The sequence below is a fragment of the Canis lupus genome, chromosome 36, assembly GCF_011100685.1.
Source record: "Canis lupus familiaris isolate Mischka breed German Shepherd chromosome 36, alternate assembly UU_Cfam_GSD_1.0, whole genome shotgun sequence".
NCBI classification, from domain to species: Eukaryota; Metazoa; Chordata; class Mammalia; order Carnivora; family Canidae; genus Canis; species Canis lupus.
Window position 1 is genome coordinate 15,223,725 of NC_049257.1, and position 23,776 is coordinate 15,247,500.

At 39.7% G+C, this 23,776-nt stretch overlaps 1 protein-coding gene across 15 annotated transcripts in view; it reads left to right on the forward strand.

Annotated features, from left to right (window-relative positions):
* MYO3B (myosin IIIB) overlaps positions 1-23,776 on the forward strand; it is a 430,360-nt gene that overhangs the window by 113,700 nt on the left and 292,884 nt on the right. For all 15 annotated transcript variants that reach the window (XR_005384676.1, XR_005384677.1, XR_005384679.1 and 12 more), the window contains one exon: positions 16,013-16,078. Coding sequence is in view for 11 of the 15 variants with exons in the window: in XM_038584790.1 (XP_038440718.1) it covers positions 16,013-16,078 (66 nt within the window). In the remaining 4 variants the exon portion in view is untranslated. The remainder of the gene's footprint in view (positions 1-16,012; positions 16,079-23,776) is intronic.

Genomic DNA, 23,776 nt, shown 5'->3' on the forward strand with positions numbered 1-23,776 from the left:
GGCGTGATCCTGGAGACCCAGGATTGAGTCCCATGTCGGGCTCCCTGCGTGGAGCCTGCTTCTCCCTCTGCTTGTGTCTCTGCCTCTGTCTCTCTCTCTTTCTCTCTGTCTCTCATGAATAAATAAATAAAAATTAAAAATAAAAAAATAAAAGAAGATTTTAATGAAGCAATAATTACAGCATTGTGTTCTTAATATTAGACAATATTGAATCCAGGACCCAAACATTAAATTAGTCTAAGAAGTGCACCTTTTAATAAATGCTATTTGTTTAATGAACATATAAGAAGTATATTTATGGCATCATACTTATAAAATAGAAACTACAAACTACATAAATTACAAGGAGATATATGTGACCGCAGAAGTTATTTATTGAACTTCTTTCAATCTATGACAGACATAATAAGTAAAAAAACAATGGTATAAGTTTTTGTGAAAGTTTCAGAGGCACTTTTAAAGAGCATTCTCTCTTCATAAGGGGCAAGGTTTGATCTATATATTTTTATATAATTGTGTAGTAATACATATGTATATTACATATATAAATGTACTATACATGTGTATGCTCATTTAAAGATATATACTTATTTTTATCTCTAAAAATAATCTAAGAGGAACTTGAAGAATATATAGAACATATTATCAGAATACTATATATCAGAATTAAGGAGAAATAGTTAAAGCAGGGATTAGAGGCAAATTCATAGCCCTAAATACTTATATTAATAATCAAGAAACAATGAAAGTAAATAAATTAGGCTTCCCATCCAAGGAATGAAGAAAAAAAATTAAGCCTAAGTAAAAGCAAGTGGAAGTTAATGAAGAAAATATAGCAGTTATTTAATAAAATAGAAATGAAAGTTAATGAAGTAAAATATAGGAAGCAGTAGAACTAATATGTAAATCTTGAGCTTTTGGGGGGAGTAAAAATAACAAAATAGATGACTTGTTAACTAATATAATCATGAAAAAAGAAAGTTTAAACATGGATAATTTTAAAAAGAAGTAACCACAGACACAGAAGAAATCAAAAGAATCCTGAGAGGTACCTTTTTTCATTTCCTTGCAAATAAACTTGACTCCTGAACAGAGTACATTATTTTTGTAGGGACATATAATTTAGCCAAAGAAAGGACACGAGGCAAAAGAATGCAGCATTATCCACTAGTCACTCAACAACTAGGATGAAATGAGAGAGATTATAGACTTACCTCAGGCAGGGTCTGAGACCTTAAGAGAGGACAAATGGGCATTATGTTTACTCAGTAAGTTTCTGATGATATGATGTATTTATTCATCTTCATTTTTATTAATATGCAATCATCATATACCATTTGCTGAATATACTGTATAAATATACTTGCTGGCACTGTGTTCCTGCTAGGAGAGTAGCAGCACTATGATAATATCATATAGCCCCTCACCCACATGCACCCCAGGAGGGAACAACAGATTGATTTTTAAAAAGGAATCTGTGAAATAAATACAAATTCACTCATCAGTTATGTCTCCAGCATCCTTCTCCCATATTTCTGTTCCTTCAAAGGTTGCTAGGCAACCCAGTAGAAAAATAGCCAAAGCCCTTGTAAAGAGAAGACATGCTTACAATGTCAGAAAAATAAATGTGGGCTTGCTCACATGGGGTTGCTCACAAACTGCCAGGACTTGAGTCATAATTCATTCAGTAGCAATGATTGTAATTGATCTTAAGGATGGTGAAAACAATTGACCATAATCTACCCAGAAGAGACATGACTCAAACCACCCAGGTGTGAGAGGGGGTGCTGCTCTGGTGGTACCTTTTGCCCTTGAAAGGGGATGAATGTCCGTTGGTTCCTGCTGGGGCCAGTCTCTGCCTAAGTCTGTGTGATTCCATTCTGCAGTTAGCAACAGTCTCTATAAAACCTCTTTATTTTTTTAATTTTTTTTCAAATTTTTATTTATTTATGATAGTCACAGAGAGAGAGAGGAGGCAGAGACACAGGCAGAGGGAGAAGCAGGCTCCGTGCACCGGGAACCCGACATGGGATTCGATCCCGGGTATCCGGGATCGCGCCCTGGGCCAAAAGCAGGCGCCAAACCGCTGCGCCACCCAGGGATCCCCTATAAAACCTCTTTAAAGCTCACAATTGTTAACACTCAGACATCCTTAGGAACTGCTGCTTCATCTCCCCTCGCGTTTAGTACATCTACTTGATTTTAAGTGGAGCCTACTTCTGTGGGCGTTGGCATGCATATTGTCTCTGGGGGCCCAGGCTCAGATTGCTCTAAGAAACTACACAGCCTTCCTACCTGGTGTGTGTGCCAGGATCTGCTCACAGTGACAGGTGTTGATATTCAGCTGTTAATTTCCCCCATTAGAGACAATGTGGTAGGGTCTGATGATACAATCTGTTCATCTGAGGTCTGCCCTGGTTTTTCCTATCTAGAATATATTGCTAACTTTATTGAAACAATAAAAGAAGGAATAGATTTGCAATCTGCCCTTTAAATGGTTTTGCTTTGCTAGGAAAAAAAATCCATAGCAGTCAATTTCTTTTTGTCTATTATAAATTTATTAACAGTGTTGTAATTAGGTGCATGGCTTTGCCTTAGAGGACAAATGGTGCTTCTTGAACTGTGACATTAGTCTGATTGTGGTAAAATGACCCATTTGGTTTTACCAGCTGTGACTTTGGAGGGAGCTGAATGACAGAGGATACATAAAACTCAACAGATGAAAATCTTCTCAGCTCATACTCCTCTAATTACTGATCCTTCTGCATCTCAAACAAAACATTCTTTGGGTTTGCTTGCTGATGTCTTGGTGATCTGAAGAGTACTATGCTTGAATTGACTTACCAATTGGGCCCATATTCCCCCATTAATATGATGTAAATTGCTCTGGCTGACTCTAAAGATGTTGTGTTGTCTAATTCAACTGAGAGAAATTCCCAAGTGGGGAAGCAGAACGACGCAATGATTGCAGTTGTGCTCTCTGGGATCAGGCTGCCTGCATTGCAAACCTTCTAACTTCTCCAAAACCCTTGGTTTCTTTATTTCTGAAACAGGGAATTGTGTAACATGCCTCACAGAGTATATGTGAGGGTTAAATGAGTAAATTCTTAGCACAGTGCTTATACATAATAAGCTCTCAAGAATTAAGGATAAAGAGCCCAGGTATAATATTAGACTCTGCAGAAAAATGGGTCCAGCTGAAGAAAAGCCATGGGTTCCTGACTGGGGTTGAGAGAATAGGGAGAAGAACCGTTAACAGCTCCTTTGAGCCAGCTCACTATCTCGCACTTGTAACTATGTTGGTAGGAAAGGGGGACCCAGAAGAAAAGGAAATTCTCCTCTGTAGCCATTATCCTGGCAAAAGAGTTTTGAACCACACTTTCATTAATTCTTTTCTCGTCTAAGAGAAATCTTAGAGGCAGAGAGACAGGAAAGAATAAGATGAAGTGTCATATTACTTGACTCTTCAATTTTCAGCTCACAAAGTTGAAACCATGGAAATGGAAAATCACAGATTAAGTCTGTTTGTCGTCCTGTACCCTCACTGGTTTTTGTCTTGCGTACTTTTTTCTAATTTTTTATTCTTGTCTTGCCATTTATCCCAAGTAAAGCTTTGGCCAATACAATTTTACAATAAGATGCTTTCCAGAACATTCCCATTTCAATAAGGAACTTCTGGGATAGAAAACAGTGAGTCTTAATAAGGAAATTTCATGCATCGTGCAAAACAGATTTTTTTTAAAGATTTTATTTATTCATGACAGACAGACACACAGACAGAGGCAGAGGGAGAGGCAGGCTCCATGCAAGGAGCCCAATGTGGGACTCGATCCCGGGGCTCCAGGATTCCATCACGCCCTAAGCCGAAGGCAGGTGCTAAACCACTGAGCCACCCAGGGATCTCCCAAAACAGATGTTTTAAGTGGGGGAGGAAGAGGTTTCCATTATTTCTTCTTTACCTCTGAAATATATCTAGCAAGTGCACCTAAGGTCAGATCATACTGAACTCATTCAGTTGATGATGGCTGGAAGTAGCCGATTGCAAGCCTGAAATAGAAATTTCCTTAAAAAATTTAGTTTTATCTAAAAATAAAACAGACCATTGTAACACTCCAGCATCTGTGTTTTCATTCATTTCCTTCCTGTACCAGTTATCAATTTCTTGCTTTTCAGCTCTGACTCTACCCTTCCTTGCCCTGCTTTGTGATACTGGAGTAGCCTCCCTAAACATTCCTCCTTTGCCATATGGGAGATGTTAGACTTTGTCAGTAGAGGGCACTGGAAGGCCACTGCAAGAGGAAAGGGTCCTCTTCCCAGTTTTGGTGTACTTTTTTCTGGCAACTGTGGCTTTTGCCTCCCAGTGGCATTTGGGACCCAGTGGTGCTCACCCTACAGCAAGTTTTACCAATACTCATTGAGCAGCTTCCCACTTAAGAGTCAAAGGCATCCTGGCAGGTGGTTTCCTGTTTGCCAGCCAGGCTTTTCTCACCTCAGAGAATTTCACCATCCCTGGGCCAGAGTCACATCCTTTCCAGTGAGGTATGAACCTAGGCCTTGGTTTTGGGTCAGGGGCTCTTCTAAATTAGTTTCTTCCTTGGATATTCTGTGTCAGCTAGAGGTAGTAGCTCTTTTCCAGTATTGCTCTTCTTGTGCTTATTAGAGTTCTTTACTCCTCAGTATCTAATCCTGTATTATAAGTAATTATTTATATTACATTTTCCCCATTCTAGTTAATAGTGTTTTTTCTGCCTTCTGATTGAACCCAAATTGACAGATCCTTAGAGGATCAGGTGTGATGTAGAGAGATGATGAGTTTGGGGAGGCATGTCCCAGCACCTTTCCCTTCTCCCTTCTCTTGGGAGTTAGCCTGCCCTGGGTGATTGTTCTCAGGCGGCAGTCAGCTCAGTGGCCAAGGCTCTGCCCCTGAGTGAAGACCTATGGTGGTCCAGCCCTGGGCCCAAGGCCTGCCAGGTAGGTTTGTCCAGCTCTGTCTTTCAGTTTTAACTTTTTTAAAGATTATTTATTTGAGAGTAAGAGAGCATGAGCAGGGCAGGTGAGTAGAGGGAGGAGCAGACTCCCTGTTGAGCAGGGAGCCTGACATGGGGCTCTATCCTAAGACCCCTGGGATCATGACCTGTCTCTTTAGTTTTGCCTATCCCCTGGACCACTGCCTCATCATGGTGATTTTTCATACCAATGTATAAAGCTGTTTTTTCTTAAAATGCCATCCTAATTGCGGCATGGTTCTGTATCTCCAGAATGCTTAGACATACTATAATATTCACCTTCAATGAGTGGGACCCGCAGAACACACATAAACAGTCCCAGAATTTGGTGATAGGAAAACATTTAGAAAATTACCTGATCTGATTGAAACACATCTCTTTACAATCATGAATGACAGATTATGCATTTAAAACTGTGGGAGAAAAATAGACTTGCGGCTTCTACTCTGTGCATGAAGGACCACTGAGGAAAAGGATCATTAGCCAGCCCTTGGGTAAGGTCTACTTCCCTGATACATTGGACACTAGCAGTTGATGGCATTGCTGAGTTCTTGTTGAAGGAGGAAATTGAAGAACCAGATGTCAGCAAATGATCACATTGGCTCAGACCATGAGCCACACACCACTTGTCCCCTCCATCATCTCTGTTGACATGGCATATTTTATTGTCCTTGACTTTCTCCTGTACTCTGCATGCATGGTTGAGTTGCTTGTGTGTCATGTGTGTTTGCATAAGGAGAGTACAGTGGAGAGAAAGGTACTCCAGTGTGTTTTAGAGAGAATGAAGAAAAATGCAACTTCTACAAACATTTGAAATGTTGGTGTAGTGGCAAAAGATTAATAAAGCTCTATAACACATCCTAATCTCCAACATAGGCCAACATCCTAATAACCTCTGACTTGGGGAACATAATGTAATCTTGAGATTCTGAGATGACCTTTGAACAGATTCTTACAGGGCTAAAAAGCCAGAGGAAGTGAGTATATTGTCACTTACTGGTGGGAAATGGTTAAGAATGGGTTTGTTATGAGCACTGTAATTTGATATGGTAACTTTCTATTTTAAGAATTACAGCTTAACATTGCAAATAGTGTTATTTTAGAGATAGGGTCAAATTAGGTCATTAAGAATCAGAATCAGGAGCACCTGGATGGCTCTGTCACTTAAGCATCCAGTTCTTGATTTTGGCTCAGGTCATGATCTCAGAGTCATGAAATTGAGCTCCTCCTTGGGTTCTGTCCTGGATGTGGAGTTGCTTAAGATTCTCTCTCTCTCCCACTGCCCCACGCCCCACCCCAAATTGTGCACTCTCTTTTTATTTTTTTATTTTTTTTAATTTTTATTTATTTATTTATTTATGATAGTCACACAGAGAGAGAGAGAGAGGCAGAGACATAGGCAGAGGGAGAAACAGGCTCCATGCACAGGGAGCCCGACGTGGGATTCGATCCCAGGTCTCCAGGATCGCGCCCTGGGCCAAAGGCAGGCGCTAAACCGCTGCACCACCCAGGGTTCCCTGCACTCTCTTTAAAAAAAAAAAATACTAGCATAAAAACACTTAAGTTTAGCCATTTCTTCAGGTCTGTATTTCCTTATAAAGGTTCCCATGTCATGTAAAATGTCTAGTAAGTGAATTTGTATGCTTTTTTCTTATTACTCTGTCATTTGTTACAGAGGTCCTAGTGGGGAACTTAAAGGGTAAAGGAAAAAGTACTTTTGTTCTATGTACACCTCCTTCCAGACACCTCCTTGTCTGGTGTTCTCCTTGCAGACCTTTTCTTCTCTTTTTTCCCTGCTTCAAACGATTGACTCTGATTGGGAAATGCCTTTATGGCGATTAAGCACTTAGCATGGATGTCTTTTCCAACCTGGAACTGTCTTTCACATTTATGGAGAGTGCAGTGTATAGAATTGTGATTCCAATTTCTGTGTCATTTTCATATCATCCGTTTTCTGACTTTAAAGAAATATCTTCAACTATTTAATTTTTTTCAAATGATTCCTCTTTAGCAGATTTATATTATATGTATATTTTTCATATCATCTATTTTCTGACTTTAAAGAAATATCTTCAACTATTTAATTTTTTTCAAATAATTCCTCTTTAGCAGATTTATATTTTATGTATATTTTGAATAAATCTTGGTCTATGCCCCATATGTCAAGGTAATTACCCAGAGATACTCACTGTTCAAACCAGGTAGCAGATTCTTGTAAGTGGCAGAAGGGAATCCAGCAACAGTGTTCAAAGCTTGGTACTGGTGGAATTAAAACAGTTCAGATTTCCCATTCACAGTGTATGCTATGGAGTGGTGATTTAGGGGCACTCTTCACAATCCTACCAGGCCTTTTCATGGTCATTTCCTCCTCTGCTCTGGAATTTCTTACTGGGCCACCTATAGAAGATGAGTCAGTCAGTGCCTACTCTCTGCATTTAAGTTATGTAACAGCTTCCTAAATGTTCAGTGTTCACTACCTAAGAAACCTTTTAAACGGTCTCTAACTTTTAAAAGTCAGAAATCACACATGACATATGGCATGTGTAGACCATTTCAGCCTTCATTTTAATAGTGAAAAATATAGAAACAGCCTGAATATCAATGACTGAATGGATAAACTGTAGTATTGCCCACATTGTGGAATGCTATTTATGTATCAAGTTGGCATGAGATGATCTTTTTCTTTTCTTTCTTTCTTTTTTTTTTTTTTTTAGATTTTATTTATTCATAGAGACAGAGACACAGGCAGAGGGAGAAGCAGGCTCCATACAGGAAGCCTGACATGGGACTCGATCCCGGGTCTCCAGGATCACACCCCAGGCTGCATTAAACTGCTATGCCACCAGGGCTGCCCAGCAGGAGATGATCTTTAAACCATATTCTTGAATGTAAAATCTAAGTATCAGAACACTTATGAGTAACATTTAATCCCATTTCTTCTGTCCCCAATGTAAGAGTATTATAAAATTTATATTGTATCTATTAATTACTTAAAGCATAGCAAAACAGTCTGTATATATTTATAGAAAATATTAAAAATACATATAAAAAGGTCTGAAAGAATACAAGCCACACTGATACGGGCAAGAGTCTGAGATTGGGGGTGGTAGTGAAGAGGTATTTTGCTTTTTGCTTTCTACTGAATGAGTGTAGAATGAGATGCCCCAGAACGTGCCACTTTGGCATAAAGATTATTTTGAGTTAAAAGTGATCAAACCCCAGTAGATGCAGGAAAAGCTTTCTGCCTCTCCCTTATATGCCTCAATTTACACTGGAAAAAAAGAGCAGTATCAGGAAGAGAGCTGAGAACTGAGACTCTCCCTTACCTAAGAAATGGTCTGCATAATGGGGCAAACGTTTGTTTTTCCAAACATTTCTTCACCTCCCTGCTAATGGTCCTTTTTCCCTTTGTGTTTTCAGGCTCCTACCCCTCTTCTTAGCTCCTGTAAGCTTCACGTTGCCTCATTAGGATTCCATGTCTGTGTGGATTCCCCATAAATATACTATTAAATTTGACTTTCCCCCTATTAATCTGTCTCAGGTCAATTTGATTCTAAGTCCAGCTAGAAGGACCACAGGACAGAGGAAGGTCTTCTGCCCTAACACTATGTCCTTGCATTGAGGAATTTTCTACATTAAGATGGAGTCATGTATTACTAATAGATAGAAAATAATTTTAACTAATTGATTTTGAACAATTAAGATGTGACTTAGGGAGAAAAACAACTTTGGCTAGGGCTAGGTGGTGATACTTAGGGATGAGACACAGACACATACGTAACCATTTAATCTCATAAGTGAATCTACCAATTGTAGATCAGGATGGCAGCTCTGCTGCTGTGGTTAATACTCTCAGAGCAGTTAATTGTGCTCAGCATCTTACTTTATTACTTTTATGAGTAAATAAGTAGAATACCATTTGAATACACTGCCAAGAGTTTATTTAACCACATATTAATGATTTATTAGTTATTATACTAATGTTTTATGTCATCCTCTCTATACTTCCTCTCTTTCCTTAAAACCCTTCTCCCCTCACCAACTGGTGTATGTACCCTGTTTAGGACCTGCCTTAAAATTCACAACTTCCAGGAAGCTTTTCATAATTAACTCAGCCTCACTGAGAAATTTTTTACTCAGCATCTCTTTGGTGAGTGTGCCTTAGGTTTGAGGACTTCAGTTTGCACCTTCCAGAGGTGTTACTTGCTAATTGTTTTTCTGTCATTTTTTGCATATTTATTCTCTTAATTCATCTTCCAATGTAATGGACTCTGCATGAGATAAAATATAGAAAACAGTGAGGAGTATGGATATTGAGATAGAAATACTTGTTTAAAACCTGATGCTTCTGCTTTTTGTTAGATGTTTTAAAGAAAATTTCTTGTAAGCTGCATTTTCCCCACCTGTGAAACTGGAGTAATAATTTCTATTTCATAGGATTCTTTGGCAAGGAGCTTGGTGGTAGTTAGCACTCAACATGTGGTAGTTATTAGTATTGATCTCTTTCTATCTCCAACCCACCATGCATATGTGTATAATGGTCCTAACATCAGATAATGTCTGTGATGAGATTTTAATCATGATTTATTTCCTTTTTTTGGTCAGATATGTTCAGGGATCTGGGGATGTTTGGGCTTCAAAAGAATAGAGATGAGGCTTATATTGTCAAATCCAACTGATGTCACCACCAAAGGGGACTCCTTTGTCCCTCAAACCCTGCTTGTATGAATAATTTAGTTAGAATTTGTTCACATCCAAAGGAGCTGTTTCACTTTGTCTAATTTTATGCTGCTTTGGGGACTAAGCCATATTTTGCTCTGGCATCATTTCTTGGCTTACTTACAATAGATGTATGTTTGTGTGTATTCATTCATGTAGTCATTCATTGAGCAAAAATTTATGGAGTGCTTCTGTGCTGAGTACTAAGGATACACATGAAGCATGAGCTAGAACATACAAAGTAGACAAATTGAAGATAGCATTCTAAATGAAAGGTACAGCAGATGCAAAGACCCCGAGGCATGAAATAACAGGACCTGCTTTAGGACCTACAAATACTATACAATACATTCCTGCAGCATCAGGTGAAAGGGGGAAGTGGTTTGAGATGAGATTGGGTAGATGGACAGGCAAGGCCATTTGTAATATCATGCAGAGGGGTTGAGATTTTTATCATGCTGGCAGTGTGGATCTACTGAAGAATTTTGAACAAGAAAATAACAAGATCAGATTTGTATGTTACAAAGAAATTCTAGCTGCCAATGCAAGATGGATTAGAGGGAGATGAGGATAGAGGGAGGGAGAAAAATAAAGAGGCTACTGTAGTAGTTTGGGTATGAGATGATAAGTGACTGAACTAGGACATGAAAGAAGGGATGAGGTGATTAGAAAGGAATTTAGGGGGTAGAATTGATAGGACTTGGTCTCAATTGATCTATTAGTTTTTTATTGCTGTCATAACAGATTACCACAAATTTAGCAGCTTAACATAGCACAAATTTATTATCTCCTAGTTCTATAGGTTAAAAATCTGACATAGATCTCACTCAGCTAAAATCAGAGTGTTGGCAGGGCTGCAACTCTTTGAGGAGGCTTTAGGGGAAAATTGGTTTCCTTATTCCTGTTTTTAGCAGAATTCAGTTCCTTGCAGTTCTAGAATTAAGGTCCCCAATTCTTTGCTGGCTATCAGCAGAGGCCCATTCCTATCTTTCAGAGGCCCATGCATTCTTTGACACCTGACACCCTTTCCCCTGCCTTCAAAGCTAGCAGTGGTGAGTAGAGTCCCTTTCACACTTTGAATCTCTCCTGCCTCTTCTTTCTGCCTCTCTTTGCTGTTTTAAAGAGAGATTAGGGGCACCTGGGTGGCTTGTTGGTTGGGTGTCCGACTCTTGATTTCAGTTTAGGTCGTAGTGTTAGCGTCATGGGATTGAGCCCTGTGTCATGGTCCTTGCTCAGCGGAGAGTCTGCTGGAGAGTCTCTGTCTCCCTCTTCTTCTGCCCCCCACTCAAATGAATAAATAAATAAATCTTAAAAATAATAATAATGGACTAGAGGTTAAATGGAGTCCATCCAGATAATTCAAAGTAATCCTTTGCGTCCTTAACCTTCACCATGTCTGCAAAGTGGGAAGTAGAGTGTTCAGAGGTTCTAGGCGTTAGAATGTGGACTTCTTCGGAGGAGCCATGATTCTGCTTTCTCCAGGTGGATGTGGGGTTATGGGAGAGGGTAGAACCCAAGTTTCTGGTTCCAACAACCAAGTAGAGTGCAGATTTAGGGGAAGAAGATAAGTTTGGTTTTGAACATGCTGACTTTAAGGTGCCTCTGGGAAATAAAAGGGGTAAGATGTAGTAAGCAGTTGGATGTATTAGCCAAAAGGGAGAGGAGAAATCAAGGCAGGAGATAGAGATTAGGGAGCTGCTGACACACAGTGAGCCCTCGGGGAATGTGTAGAATGGGAAGAGAACAGAATGCTGGAGCCAGTGATATTCTGGGTACACCAGAGAGTGAAGCACTCACGGAAGGAACTCAAGAATAGCCTGTGGGGTCTCAGTTTCTTTGTGACTCAGTTCTTCCTTTCTCTGCTACCTAGCTGTTTTCTCCGCATTCCCTGGTTTTCTGCCTGCTAGTAGTTTCTGCTTCCTGAAACTTAAGCTTGCACACTGTGCTCTTTGGCCTATCCCATCTGCCTTGTCATCATGGATCTCTTAGCTTCAGCTCTCATTACTAAACTCCTTCATTCTTTGGTTTGTTTGTTTGGTGTGTGTGTGTGTGTGTGTGTGTGTGTGTGTGTGTGTGTGTGTGTGTTTAGTTCAAGGTGGGGGAAGCAACTAAAGAGAATCAGATTGACCCAGATTATCATTTTACATCATGCTATGGCATACACCAACAGTTTAAATTAGGATTGGCTATCCAGAGGCCAGGTGCCCATGTCAGTCAGACGCTTCTCCATTTCAGGAACTAGAATGGATTCAGTTCAGCTGTTCAGAAAATCAGTTTATTAGGCTTTGAGGGAAGAAGAGAAGGTTAACTTGATCTCCATTATATTTACTGGATCCAGGTAAAAAATAGGCATATAATAGGTTCAGGACTCTCTTTAACATCACCCCATTGAGCCTAGCCTCATGTAACCCTAATGGTGTCTGTGCGCAACAGATCATCTTAATAGAAATTGAATTTGGGGTCCAAGTTACAGGAATAAAATCCAGGCAGGCAAAACTCCGATCAAGTACAAGTTTCCCCTGCTACCCAAAAGTAGACTATTCTTATGAAACCTTTCTTGAGCCAGAATAATGTAAAGCAAAGAAGCAATTGCCATTGATTTATAGAAACATTTTTTAGCATTCCCAGCCCCAAAAGATAACCTCTTTTAGGTTTTTCTGATACCTTAGGACACATATTGCTAACGGATGCACAAAATAAATCAAGATAAAGTAGAAATGCTCACAGACACAATTCAAGGCTATGGCAGCTTGATGCTGAGAAGTTGAGTGTAGTTCCCAGGGAAGGAGGTTGGTGGGGCCTCTTTTTCTGCTTGGGCTTTGCACTGCCCCAGTAATGGCTTGCTGCAAAACAAACATTGAACACTATTTTCATTTTTTGCCTTTTTCTTGTAAAACCAAAATATATATGTTTATAAGCATTATCTAAATTAGAGCTGGTTATTTAGATTCACAGCCCTTCCAGCCACTCACCATTCATATATTCTGCAGGCTCTTGGCATCCATACACATAAGTGAGTGATGCCTGTTTGTCTCTGAATCATAGCTATGCACTGACTCTCCCATCACACTGAACATGAAGCATCTCATCTCGTTTTGGAGAGAGACTCTCTGGGCAGAGTTGCCCATCTTGCATCTGTAGTGTTGACAGCCAACAAGGTTTCATCGTTTTTATTTGGTGCTCTTCCTGGATGGCGAGAGAACTGGAATTTATATTGCCAGTGGAAACAAAGTACCATAAAGCCTTCAAATTCCTTTTAGTTTTCATTGCACACAGATAATAATCTTTCACAAGATCTCTATTTACTGAACCTAAGTATGATGGATCAACTCCAAGAAAAACCGGGCACCTACCTACAAGGTCAAATAAGCTTCTCTGAAACCAATTTCATATGATGCCAAGCTTCAAAGAAGATGTTTCCTTGTGTGAGGTTCATGTGAGGCCAGTGGGGGTTGGTGATGATCTGAGTGAGTGGTGATCCCTTGCTCCCTCCTCCATACCCTGCTGCAGAGTTTTAGGCCAGCTCATAAACCATCACTCTGGCCTGTAGTTCCTGCTGATAACCACACTGAAAACGGGAAAGTGCAGTGTTCTCTACACAAGAGTGGACACTTGCCATCCATTTCTCCAGTGGAACCTTGCTGGGTCATTCTTTAATTGTAGCAGAGGGATGAACTTTCATTCTCAGATGGCCAGTGTTGAGCCTACTAAGGTTGTTTTAATCAAGTCTGTTTATTTTGTCTACAGATGACTTCTTGGTCATGGTTAACTGCTTTAGGGGTGAATTAAATCTATTAGTTAGTAAATTGCTTTGAGCAGCTCTTCTCTCTGGAACTGACCTCAGTGAGAACAGAATGAGCAGAAAATGTTAGAAAAGCATGGGAAGTTCAACTTTTGGAAAGGGCTCTAGGAAATGATGTGGGATAATCTCCCTGAGAGATGCCACACTGAGGCCTACAGCTGGGGCCTCAAATAGCTGGAGCCAGTAATAACAGATCAGCCAAATTAGCACTGAAGCCAAAGTTATGTGATGGTACTTTTATTATTTAAAAAAATGCAAAGGAAATATGAAGGCAAATATTATTTAATAAAATGAATGAGATAGAGGCAGTCTCCAAAATAATCGAAGGGCAACCTTAAGGTGCTTTTTCTTTCTAGCTGGGCACACAGAGAATTTTCATTTGGGTCTTTGAATCAGAAGATCCGAAGGATAATTAAGTTCTTAATGCAGAACACAGAAATCATATACTTCTCTCTTATCACTGTTCTTCCCTCCTGCTCTCTTTCCAGATCTGAAAGAATCATGTAGTCTAGCCTCAGAAAATTACTCATGTTCTTTGAACAGCCAAACTTTTTTACACTTTTGTGATGTGGTACATTTTGTTTTTTGAGCCTGTTGTTGCTTCCGTTTCCTTCTCTGTCTTGAAAAATCCATCCTAATCTTCAGGGGTCAGCTCAAGTTCATCTTCTTTATAAAGTCTTCTGGGTCTCACCAGATTGGGCAAGTTGTTCCTTAATTGTGCTCCCACATATCTTCTTGTGTATATTTCTGTATCACTTACCAACTTATGTTCTTATCATGTAATAGGATAATACTCTGAAATATTGACTTGTTTAGGATTAATTGCATTATACCAATGGCTTAAAAAGGATGAAAGTTTGCCTCTTTCTCCTATTAAGGAAGACTAAGGGGAAACAGTCTAGAGCTGGTATGGGAGCTTTGCAGTGTCATCATGAATCCAGTTTCCTATTGGTCTTCTTTGCCATACTCAGCTTATAGCTCTCATTTTCAAGTTTATCTCATGTTCAAAATGGCTGCTCAAGCTCCAGCCATCACATTCTTATTCCAGGAGGGAGCAGAGAGGGGAAGAAGGAAGATGGCACGTCTCCCCTCTTGTATGAAGGCTCCTGGAAACACCACTGAGCGATTTTAGATACATATTGGCCAGAACTCAGTCAAATGGACACATCTAGCTGCAAAAAACTCTGGAAAAAGTTGTTTTTATGCAGCACTGTTAGTGAATAAAAGTTGTACTCAAAAAGAAAGAGAAGAGAATGAGTATTAAGAGGCAAATTACAATCACATTATCTAATACATTTTAGAATTTGTCATCCTCGCTGCTTCCCATTCTTCTACCTATTGAAGGTAAGCAATCTGTGGGTTTAGAGGCAGTTAGAACCCAGGTGAAAACAAAGATAACACATGATGTGTTTAAGATTACACTCATAACTCGAATATACAGAAATGGAGCTTTATTTGCTGAAATTCATTTGCCTAGGAACCCTTACTTCCATTTATGGCTAGGAAAAAAGCTCTTACCAATTAAAAGTAATATCAGTTCTGTTTTTAAATGTACTCTCTTTGGGTAAATATTTAGTCAAATGCAGGGCCTTTACCTTCCCCTTAGCCTACCTGTTCACCAGGAAGTGGTCTGGTTACTAGAGTTTTCCTGCAGCTCACTAGTTCTCTTGGACCTCCAGTACTTAGCTATGTTAGATGTCTGTCACCCTCTCTACCCAGGGACCCCATAGGGTCTGGAACATTGTCTTAGGTGTTTTGCTTTCTCCAGTGCCTGTTGCAGAAGTTGACATGCAGGAAATAGTTAAAAATTTGAGGAATTTATGTGTACTTTTTTTTTTTTAAGGGTTTATTTATTTATTCATGAGAGAGAGAGAGAGAGAGAGGCAGAGACACAGGCAGAGGGAGAAGCAGGCTGCATGCAGGGAGCCTGATGTGGGACTTGATCCCGGCACTCCAGGATCATGCCCTGGGCTGAAGGCAGACACTCAACCACTGAGCCACACAGGCGTCCCTATGAGTGTACTTTAAATGCATCACATAATTAATTCACATGGTAGCATAATGATCTGAAAATTCTTGTAAAATTTCTCTAAAGTCCCTAGCACTAGGTTTATAGCTTTCTTTCTTGTGGAATTAATAATACTCAGCTCTCAGTTCTAGTGGTTCTATGCTTGCCTCACCCCTCATTAGTGTCCGCTCCCTGAGGAATATTCCTGATCTGTGTAACTCTTACAGGTCCTACGGAAAACCATGGACACAGTAGGCCTTTAATCAATGAGAATGAAGGACTAAATGAATAGGGGCTGGCACCTTGTAATTTACCACTAATGAATGACTCCCACCCGGGAAGAAACAGAATGGATTTTATCAGAGCTATTTAGAACAATATCAGCGAGGACAAGTTGATATTTTGCCTTTAACTAAACACTTTTTTTTTCAATACTTTTTTTTTTTTGGTAAGAAAAATATTGCTTTTGTTTTTCAGAAATCCTCCACCTACTTTACTCCATCCAGAAGAATGGTGTGAGGAATTCAACCACTTTATTTCACGGTGAGTATTTCTTCCACTAAAAATTGCTTATCCAGCAGGGCCTTGAATAGTGATTGGAAATCCAAGCTATTGGATTTACTTGGTGCTAGAAGTTGTTATGCCTTTTAGCATGTTATGACACAGAATTTGTTCTAGTAAATGATAGAAGATGCCTCTGCAGGATTTGAAAAATAAAGGAGTTCTATTTGACTTTTGACTGTAATCAGTCCTCTTGGTCATTTGGGTCACATTTATCTGAGAATCTATTCACATTTATCAAATCTACTTGTCCTGGGGCAATTATTGCCAGTGATCTTTTTAATTTGGGAGGAGACTGAATGTCTGAAACTGAGAGCCCACACTAGGTCCTGGGAAGAGACAGAGTGTAGCAGCCTTTCACAGGGGTCTTACAGCTTAGAAGTTGGGCTTTGCTCTAGGATCTTTGGGGTCGGAACACATCTCCAGTTCCCAAGATGGTTGAGGGGCAGAGTAGGATCTCAGGCCTGAGGCACCAAGGTGAACAGCCCCAGCCAGGGCTCAAGGCAGGGAGAACAAGATGAAAACCCAAGTGATGGGTGGTATATCCTATGGGAACTATGTTACTGGGAGCTAGGCAAGCTAGAATGGGACTAAGATAGGAGAGAGCCAACAGTAACACCAATAGGATGGTGACTCAGTTCTGGGAATGTGAACTTTTGGGCTGGCCCCTAGTAGAGGACCACACTGGTCCTAGATCTGCAGAGGATCTCAGTGTGCTGGAGGGGACTGTGTGGCCCCAAACTAGGCGCCTGGTGAACTTTAGGGGGAGAGGTCCAGACCAGATGTTACAAGGCCTATCCAGGAACAGGGACTGGGAAGAGATGTGTTCATTGTCTAGTAGATCAGACAAGGTGTTCAGAGGTCATGGGAGGAGAAAAGAAGTGCCTAAAATAGGCAATAAACAGTAAGTAGGGAAAGGTCAACACAAATTTTTCTAACTTATGCCTATGGGCAGACTAGCTTCTGCAAAGAGGCAGGGTAGTGAAAGAAACTGGGTCCCTTGATCATCTTCCTTACTCATTCATAATACTGATCAGTAATTCCTATCTACAATTCTAGAATCCAAAGAGCTCTGAAAAATGAAAGTTTTTTGTACTTGACTCATTTAGCTACAAGCCTGGCCTTATGTGAACTGATTTGGTGGCAACACATGACCTAAACTGAAGTGAAGCTATTTATAGTCATTATTTATCTCACTCAGTGTGAATATTCATGTGAATTGCTGCAGTTATATTAATCTGTTTGATTACAGTGTGCTGCCCCAGATCCTGCTGGGGAATGTTATATAACATACAGTAAATGTACTGTTTTACTTCTCTAAAATTTGATAAAATTCTGAATTCCAAAACATACTTGACCCCAAGGATTAGTAGAAAGAGCTGTGAACCTATATTTAATTTTTGTTTCAAATGCATCACAGTTCAAGGTCCCTGAAATTGTTTGCTTATCCAGCTCCTCCTGGATTTGTTCCATATTCCCCAGGAGAGAAGAGTGGTAAATACTCCCAAGAACTCTACCAAGCAAAGCTGTATTGAAATGTGACCATAAAGTTCAAGGCCCAGGGTATTTTTATCACCCCTGTAGTCCCCACTCTGGTGTTTCTACAAAGCCTGAAGAATGTAGAAGCAGTCACAACTCATGGTGGCAATGTCAGGCAATGGTGAGAGGAACAACAGATAGAGCAAGAGGGATGATGCTCACATAGGAGCAGAGGAAGGGGTACTTCTGGGATTTGGGAGCCACAGAGGGAGGTAGAGGGAACTGGAGAACTAAAGATAGCCTGGTGGCTGGGAACATACCCCAGGGAGAGAAATCCAGGGCCTATGGATTCCAGTGATTTTGTTAGCAAAAGCTGGATTTAAAGAGTTTTCCTTTTCATTCCATTACTGCATATAGATTTCCTTGATTGACCTTCTTGAAGCTGTTGGCCTAGAAAAATCCGTTATATATTCACAAATATGCCTTCCTATACCAAGCTCTTGTGATGCTTCTAAAATGTGACTTGACTCACCAAATTTTATCTTCTCTATATTTTTTCAAGAATGTATTTAAACTGTGTTCTTGGTTTGAACTTGTCCTTAAACCAAACACAGTATTGCTTAGATAGATTTGGGAATAAAGGTACTTAATTGATGATGGAGTTGGGACTTTCAGGGTTAAACAGTACAGAAATCCCTCCCTACTATTGATTTTTCCTTATGGCACATACTATTATATGCCCATTTAAGTCTGCTTATGTTTTCCCTAACACTGAAAACTCTAGCTGCACTCATTCTGATTTGCTTTAGACTTAGAGGGTCTTAATACTAGAATGGAAGACAAAACACAAAAAACAATGCCTTTAGTATGCTACACTATCAGGGGCAAAAGCAAAAGCATCTTGTTGAAACCACAGGAGAGGGAGAATCTGAAAAGGTTCTTTTTTTTTTTAAATTTTTATTTATTTATGATAGTCACAGAGAGAGAGAGAGAGAGAGAGGCAGAGACATAGGCAGAGGGAGAAGCAGGCTCCATGCACCGGGAGCCCGACGTGGAATTCGATCCCGGGTCTCCAGGATCGCGCCCTGGGCCAAAGGCAGGCGCTAAACCGCTGCACCACCCAGGGATCCCTGAAAAGGTTCTTATAAACCAGTGAAAGTAAATAGAAATCAAATGATTGTGTGCTTTACTAATTTAGGATATGGAAAAATGTCATCAATTTTGTTTGTTTAATGAGTTGTCCTTAATGGTCTTATTAGTGAAAAAGTTACATATTATACTTGTTTACAGATTCTTTCCTGACTTCAGCTCCCAATCCTGCTTTCTGCATACCATCTTAGATTCCTCAAACATGAGTTCTTTTTTTACAAGATTTTTAGGAATATGAGTCTCAAGATTAGGGATTAATTATTATATTTTATATCTTTAGGTAGAAACCTGCCCACTATTCCCAGAGAATAACCTTTGGTTTCATAGATGAGCTTGCATACCCTAGACTGCCTACCAAGTGAAACTTGACTTTACTATTTCATTCTTTTTATTCAAATTTTTAATGAAATACAAACAATGACACTCACTGGGTTAGAAATGTCTATTTAAAGAGAGAGCCTTGATTTGCTTTTATACTTATCTTGCTCATATTGGGAAGAGGATAGAGGATTAAGGCCTCCGGATTATAAACTTTTCATTATTGATGGGACTGGGGTGGGGAAGAAGATTTTCTGATAATTTCGGGAAAGGTGTCTTTAGCTTGATTATTCAGATGATTGCTTCAATTCCCATTGTAGACTGAATAACAGTGCATTGTAGTAAGGTAAATAAACTGATTCTCTTTAAGAAATAAACAGGGTTAGAAATACTTTAACAGCTTTAAAACTTTTCATACCCTATCCCCATGTGACTGTTAAACCATAGCAGAGGTGATTCAGTAATTTTGATCTTTCTTGGTCCAAAGACCTGTATGACTTCTCCTTGATTGCTATGGTGGTCCAAAGGGATTGACCTGGCTCTAGCCTACTGATTATAGTTGTGTAAACTGGGGACAGGGTTGTGTGTGTGTGTGTGTGCGTGCGTGCACGCGCGCGTGTGTGTGAGAGAGAATGAGCATGTGTGTGTGAAAGAGAGAATGAATATGAATGTGCATGAGGTAGGAGGGGGTGAGGGACATGCATGCTGGGAGGTGGCTTGGTGTTTTCTCAGGTTTCTAGGCTTCTTAATTTGGAGATGCTAAGAGAGTTTTAAGAAGTTTTGTAATCTTATTAGTAAACATATTTTGTGGTTAAAAAAAGAAACAGCATTTTGGTTTTGAACCTTTGGTTGTTAGTGATAATTGACTCATTTGTATGTGTTAGTTATGTATTTGTCAAAGCATGACTCCTGACAGCTTAGTTATGATAAATTAAGCACGATATGCTCACATAAATTCTACACTGCTTTTTATCCGTATGCTGGGACCCTGTCTGATGTTTTTTGTCACCCTTGTAATGTGTAGTTGGCTTTATAGAGATTTCATTATCAGCCCTTTCCCCTATGGCTAAAGCTATTTGCATAACAAGTTTATCTGGTTCAAGTTTCAGCCAGACTTCTGTTTTGTCAGAAGACTCCATTCAGAAGTAGCCTTTTGACAAGATAACAATAATTTTCCTATGCCAATTTCATCTTTATCCTAAAGGATGTCACTTTTTTTCAATTCAAACTAATTTCAGGTCTTTAGACTAAGCTATAATACTTTACCAATCATTGTGTTAAAGGTATCTGTGAACCATGCTTTTTCATTTTGCTTTTAAAACTTTCAGGGTTTTATTAGGAAATGGGTTTAGGACTTTGTCATCAATGGCTCTGAGCTGATTAGAGAGACAGTAAAAAAGAATTTCTCTTAGTAAGGGTAAATCTACCAGGAGGACCATGGCTTGCTCAGTTTAGGATTTAGTGATGACTTACACTATATGGTCTCTCACACACACACTGCTTTCTTGGGTTGGCTGGCTTGAGCAGCTAAGCATGCAGGTGTATCTGTTTCCCAACGTGAGCTTTGTGGCTGAGCCTTGCCATTTAGTCATGTAATGAAGAGGCGGCCTTTCCTATCCCTCCAGATAACATTCAAATGGCTACAAGCAGTTATACTGCATGTTAACAAGGTGAGATCACTGTGAGCTACAAAACTGCTAAAACTAATGGGCATTTGCATAAATTTATTCCTTGAAAATGGAAACTCAGAGCTGGAACTTTTGCTTTTCCCTAGTCCTGAATGTTTATAAAGGTAATCATTTTAGGGTGTTCGCTTCCTTCATATTGATATTGATTGTATTTCCTTCAAGGCAACCACTCTTAGCTCTTTACCATCCCCCATTTTGTTTCAAGGTGGTTTTATTCTACGTGATTTTATAATGTCCATGAACAACACACTTGGAATGATAAATATCCTAACTCCGTGATTGATTAAGCTCCACAAATATTCTTGGCTTTTTAATCTTGTTAGATTCTCAGGTGGCCATGCAAAGGGTTAATACTTCTGGAGTGGAAGGATACAATAACCTTTATTTACATTACTTCACAAATTGGTAATTTTAATTAAAATGAGCAGTGGTATCTCCAATGACAGACTCTTTCCATTTTAGATTTATTTAGCCAATGATTAGCTATTATGGCTTCTTGAATTAATTAGCATCTCTTGAGCTACCGGGAATTAGTGAATTAATAAAAAACTCATGGAGAAGCACAAAATTTAAAAAATTCTAATTTAAAACCCCCTAAATTCTTCTCTCTCTTCTTAACATATATCGATCAATATACTTATGAATGCAACCCAACTTCTTTCTCATTTTGAAAAATTGGGATTTTCTTTTTCCTTTTCGTGAAATGAACAAATAAAGCTGTGTGTTTCAAGGTTATGTCTCCCTGAAAAGTGTCTAATTTAGATTACCTAATAAATAGATCATCTAAAGATACCAAGGTCCCGATTTGATCTCACTTAGACCCTACTTATAAACTCAGCCAGTAAAATCTGACTTTTTCATGGTGTAAACCAAGAAGGGATTCAGTGTGATTTAAAGTTTGAAACATGGTACAGTGTCCACATATCTCTGAAATATACTGCTATCATAGGAACTTTGGCCTTGAGGGTTTTAGCCTCATCCCAAAGAAGCAAGAGGCATAGTAAAGGGGCTAATCCAGATTCTAGGCAAGCAAGCATATTCTTATTTATTTCCCAACAAAAGCTGGGTTTGGGTCTGGTGAGAAACCAGATCTATATATGTCATAGTTTCACATTAGTGCTTGTAGCACATTATATCAGGTGACATTTAGATAGAGTTATCCTAGATGATATTCTATTCCATTTACCCCATACTGGTCGGTCCGTTGCTTGGTGGTTCTGTCTGTCTTTTTGTTTTTTTTTTTTTAAATTCATACTTGAATTTCATACTATAAATCAAAGAGTGTCTGCAATTGAAGTAAACAGAAGTGATGATGAGCTCTGTGTTGTGTGTCCATGCACATGGTGTGTAGGGGCTGGGCCTGGGGGAGGAGTGCATGACTCCTACCTCTGTCCACAGTCTGTTCCCCTCCACCCTTCCCCAGAGTACTGCCTGGTTTATCAAGAAGAGCTGTGTGTGCATTCAGCTGTGTCACTTACTATATGTGCAACTCTGGGGAAGATATTTAACCTCTCTGACCCTTGGTCCTCATTTGTCAAGCTGGGGGAGAGAAGACCTGACTCATAGGGTTCCTGTAAGGATTAAATTATATAATGTGTCTGTAGAACCTGGCAAATAACTCTTACACATACCAGCCTCTATTCTCTACATGTCCTGTAATTCAGGTAATTCTCATAGCCCTATGAGACAGTTCTAATATCTCCATTTTACAGAGAAATGAGGTAGAAAGAGATTAAGGGTTAAGACTGCAGCTAATAAGTAGTAGAGCTGGGATTTGAACCCCAAAAGACTTGTTTCAGTGTTCATAGCCAGCAATAGTTATTATCTTTTTTTTTTTTTAATTTATTTATGATAGTCACACAGAGAGAGAGAGAGAGAGAGAGAGAGAGAGAGAGAGAGAGAGGCAGAGACACAGGCAGAGGGAGAAGCAGGCTCCATGCACCGGGAGCCTGACATGGGATTCGATCCTGGGTCTCCAGGATCACGCCCCTGGCCAAAGGCAGGCGCTAAACCGCTGCGCCACCCAGGGTTCCCAGTTATTATCTTTATTATTCTTTGCATTTGGCCTATGTCACTGTTCTGAAATTGCTTTTTGAAAGTGTCACTGGCTCTCCCTCCTCTTTCTGGACTGAACCATCATGGTGTGTGCAGTTGACTCCATTCCTTGGTATATCTTCTCACAAGACTTTCAGAATCAAGCATTTCCTGGCCAAGAAACAAAAGCAGAATCATTCCATTCCCCAGTGGCTTCAGATGAAAACTTAGAATAAGATCAGTTACAACTCTAAGAGGAGACATTAGAAAAGAATGAAGCTTGATCTGTAAGGAATCCTACATGAGATACCTACATATATTTATGCTATAGCAAAGTCACTAGCAGCTTACTACATCAAACTACAAACATCACTGCTCTCTGGACAATTGGACATGTTTTATTGGGAAAATTACCTCTCCCTTTGTTTTTTTGCTTCTGTACTAGTAGTTTTAGTAATAAATATATGAGACCTTTTGTTCAGAAAAATAAGTGTCAATGACCTCATTTTTAATACCTGTGGAAGATTTTAATCTGCCACTTACTTTCTCTTTATTTAAGCTTTAGCTTACTGACTTTCACAGCTCTGGCAAAATACATGCACACACACTCCACTCCACATACACACTCCTCCACTCTATTCTCAGCGGCAACGGTACCATCCCCTCAAACTCAACCTGAGACAATCTGCTCCAGCAGAGGTCAAACCAGGAGCAGTGCCTGGTGTACACACTTATCTTTACTTCTCTGGCCCACAAACAGCTCTACCTTCCCAACCTATCCCAGGGCACGTCTTGTCCAGACTGAGTGGCTCTCTCTCTACTGTCAACCAGCCCAAGTTTCTTCATGGGAAAGGAGCAGTGGGACAGGAAATGGATGCCTGGACCCAAGGAGGCAGAATCTGCAGTGTTTGACAACTAATGATGAAAAGAGACAGGTGCTACAGAAAAGGAAGGTTAAATATGGGGACTCCAGTATTTTCAGCATGGGAAAGGGTCTTTTAGAGAATATATG